Source organism: Babylonia areolata, chromosome 20, assembly GCF_041734735.1.
Source record: "Babylonia areolata isolate BAREFJ2019XMU chromosome 20, ASM4173473v1, whole genome shotgun sequence".
Classification (NCBI taxonomy): Eukaryota; Metazoa; Mollusca; class Gastropoda; order Neogastropoda; family Buccinidae; genus Babylonia; species Babylonia areolata.
Window position 1 is genome coordinate 13,233,447 of NC_134895.1, and position 3,093 is coordinate 13,236,539.

The window sequence follows — 3,093 nt, forward strand, 5'->3', positions numbered from 1 at the left end:
ACCTGTGCGAAAAGGACACTTCCAGACATCTGGATTCCTGGATAGAACGACGTCCCCTGTGTGACACGTACGAGGCACACTACAAAAGGCCTTCAAGACTCACTTGTGATAAATTACGTCCCTTAGCATTATTTACAGATTAATTTCCCTTTTTTACTATCTGTACCAAAACGTTTGCAAAATAAATAAAAATTCCATGCTCAGCAAACGAAGTTCCTGTTTGAACAAAAATTGATAATAATGACTCCTCTTGTTGTTGTGTCAGAATAAGAGGTCAAAGCGCCAAGTTTAGAGAATACAAAAAATACAAATATAACAGTAAATGCAGTTTGCATATAATTAGGCTTCTTTTTTTTAAAAATTTTTTGTGCCCATCCCAGGGGCGCAATATTGTTTTAAACAAGATGACTGGAAAGAACTGAATTTTTCCTATTTTTATGCCTAATTTGGTGTCAACTGACAAAGTATTTGCAGAGAAAATGTCAATGTTAAAGTTTACCACGGACACACAGACACACAGACACACGGACACACACACACACACACACACACACACACACACACACACACACACACACACAACCGAACACCGGGTTAAAACATAGACTCACTTTGTTTACACAAGTGAGTCAAAAAACCATGGCAACATAAGCCTTGTCCTCTGGCAAAATTCTGTATAAGAAATCCACACTGATAGGTATACAAATGTATAATGCATGCACTCACACACACACACACACACACACACACCACAATACCGACACACTTTTCTTTTCTTTTCTTTTTTTTTTCCCTCTGACAAAAGCACCAGATTCGTGTACCTGTCCAGTAAATATCTACAGAAATTATTATATTCATACAACAAAATATATTGAGTTCATGTTTCCATTGACATGGGACTGAAGAGTTTCGTGTTCAGTCCTGAAGTCTCCAAAGTACGTAGTGTTTGGTTCGATAACAGATTTGCATCCAGAATCGGCCTCTTCTCCCATATGAGGACCCCGACAGATAAGCCTGCCTGCCTACTCGTCCGTCGGTCCGACGGGAGATTCCATTACTATTACATTAACAGATTTGCAGGGGACACGTTGTTTAGAACCCTTCATTGGCACCGCATGCAGATTCGCTGAAAATATTTCAGAACAAAATCCGCATTCATTTGTGGATGACAGTCCAGCAGTTCTCCATTACAAGTCTGTTCTTCATCACTCTAGTGTGTGTGTGTGTGTGTGTGTGTCTGTCAGTCTGTCTGTGTCTGTGTGTTTGTAATCGAAAAAGGATGTCTGAAGTGCGTTGATTCACTGTTTTCCAAATTCTCTCCCTTGGCTTTTCATTTTTCTCTCCCTTTTATTTCTTCTCAATGACGATGGTTTGCAAAGCCTCCAGCACAAGGACCTGGCTCCGTTGACAGATACACCGGGCACGGGCACGTATTCATCGTTGCCATCAACCTGCGAACATCACAATGGTAGGTAATAATTACAAGAGCTTGCACACACACACACACACACACACACACACACACACACACACACACACACATTGGCCATCTCTCATGCAATATCTCTCGTGCAATACATTGGCCACCTCTTATCCAATACATTGACCACCTCTCATGCAATACATTGGCCATCTCTCGTGCAATACATTGGCCATCTCTCGTGCAATACATTGGCCATCTCTCATGCTATATCTCTCGTGCAATACATTGGCCATCTCTCGTGCAATACATTGGCCATCTCTCATGCAATACATTGGCCATCTCTCATGCAATGCATTGGCCATCTCTCATGCTATATCTCTCGTGCAATACATTGGCCATCTCTCGTGCGATACATTGGCCATCTCTCATGCTATATCTCTCGTGCAATACATTGGCCATCTCTCATGCAATACATTGGCCATCTCTCGTGCAATACATTGGCCATCTCTCATGCTATATCTCTCGTGCAATACATTGGCCATCTCTCGTGCAATACATTGGCCATCTCTCGTGCAATACATTGGTAATCTCTCATGCAATACATTCGCCATCTCTCATCCAATACATTCGCCATCTCTCATGCAATACATTGGCCATCTCTCGTGCAATACATTGGTAATCTCTCATGCAATACATTCGCCATCTCTCATCCAATACATTCGCCATCTCTCATGCAATACTTTGGTCACGAATCGTGTATCAGCTACATCAATCCACATTACTTCCGTTTCAAGAAACAGCCGTATAAACAAGTTAACCCCTTGACTTCTGGTGACGTGTATGCTCGTCGGTAAAGAAGCTTTCACCAGGGACTGAGCTTTCAGGTCAGGGTGTCAGTCACCGATAGTTGAACTGAACTTCTTCCTGTTGGGATTGCGTCACTTTAAAAATCAATATCAATACTTAGTTAAGTATTGTATTGTATTGTATTGTATTGTATTACTAATTTTTGTCACAACATATTTCTCTGTTTGAAATTCGGGCTGCTCTCCCCAGGAGGGAGAGCGCGTCGCTACACTGAAAGCTCCTTCCATTTTTTTGTATTTTTTCCTGGCTACAGTTTTTTGTTTGTTTGTTTGTTTTTTTTAGTTTGTTTTCCCATCGAAGTAGATTTTCCATACTGCACACAGGACCTCGGCTTATTGTTTCATCCGAATGACTAGTGTCCAGACCACCACTCAAGGTCTAGTGGGGAGGTTGGGGGGGGGGGGTGAAGATGTGTATATGTGCCTATGGCCAAAGTACATTAAACCATTCCGAATCCGAATCCTAATCTGTCTCTCTCTCTGTCTCTCTCTGTGTCTCTCTGTGAGTGTGTGTGTGTAGGGGGGGAGGGGGGGCGAGGGGGGCGAGGGGGAGAGGGGTCAGGGGGGTGGGGGGGACTTAAACGTTGGCATTTTCACGGCCACATATATATATTATACATATATATATATATATATATATATATATATATATATATATATTTGTGTGTATATATACTGAATACAACAGTGTCCAACTGAAATACCAGCAATCCATACTGACAATTCCAGGTCGGCAAATTAAGAGAGAGAGAGAGAGAGAGATCATGTCACTGCACAGACTCTGTTTTACATACGTGAGTCACA

The 3,093-nt window shown here is 41.9% G+C and overlaps 1 protein-coding gene across 2 annotated transcripts in view; it reads right to left on the minus strand.

Moving 5' to 3' along the window:
• Positions 1-767: 767 nt before the first annotated feature.
• The window catches only part of LOC143294841 (uncharacterized), a 25,174-nt gene continuing 22,848 nt past the window's right edge, over positions 768-3,093 (minus strand). For both annotated transcript variants that reach the window (XM_076606347.1, XM_076606346.1), the window contains one exon: positions 768-1,451. In XM_076606347.1, coding sequence (XP_076462462.1) covers positions 1,358-1,451 — 94 coding nt within the window. In that variant the 3' untranslated portion in view covers positions 768-1,357. The remainder of the gene's footprint in view (positions 1,452-3,093) is intronic.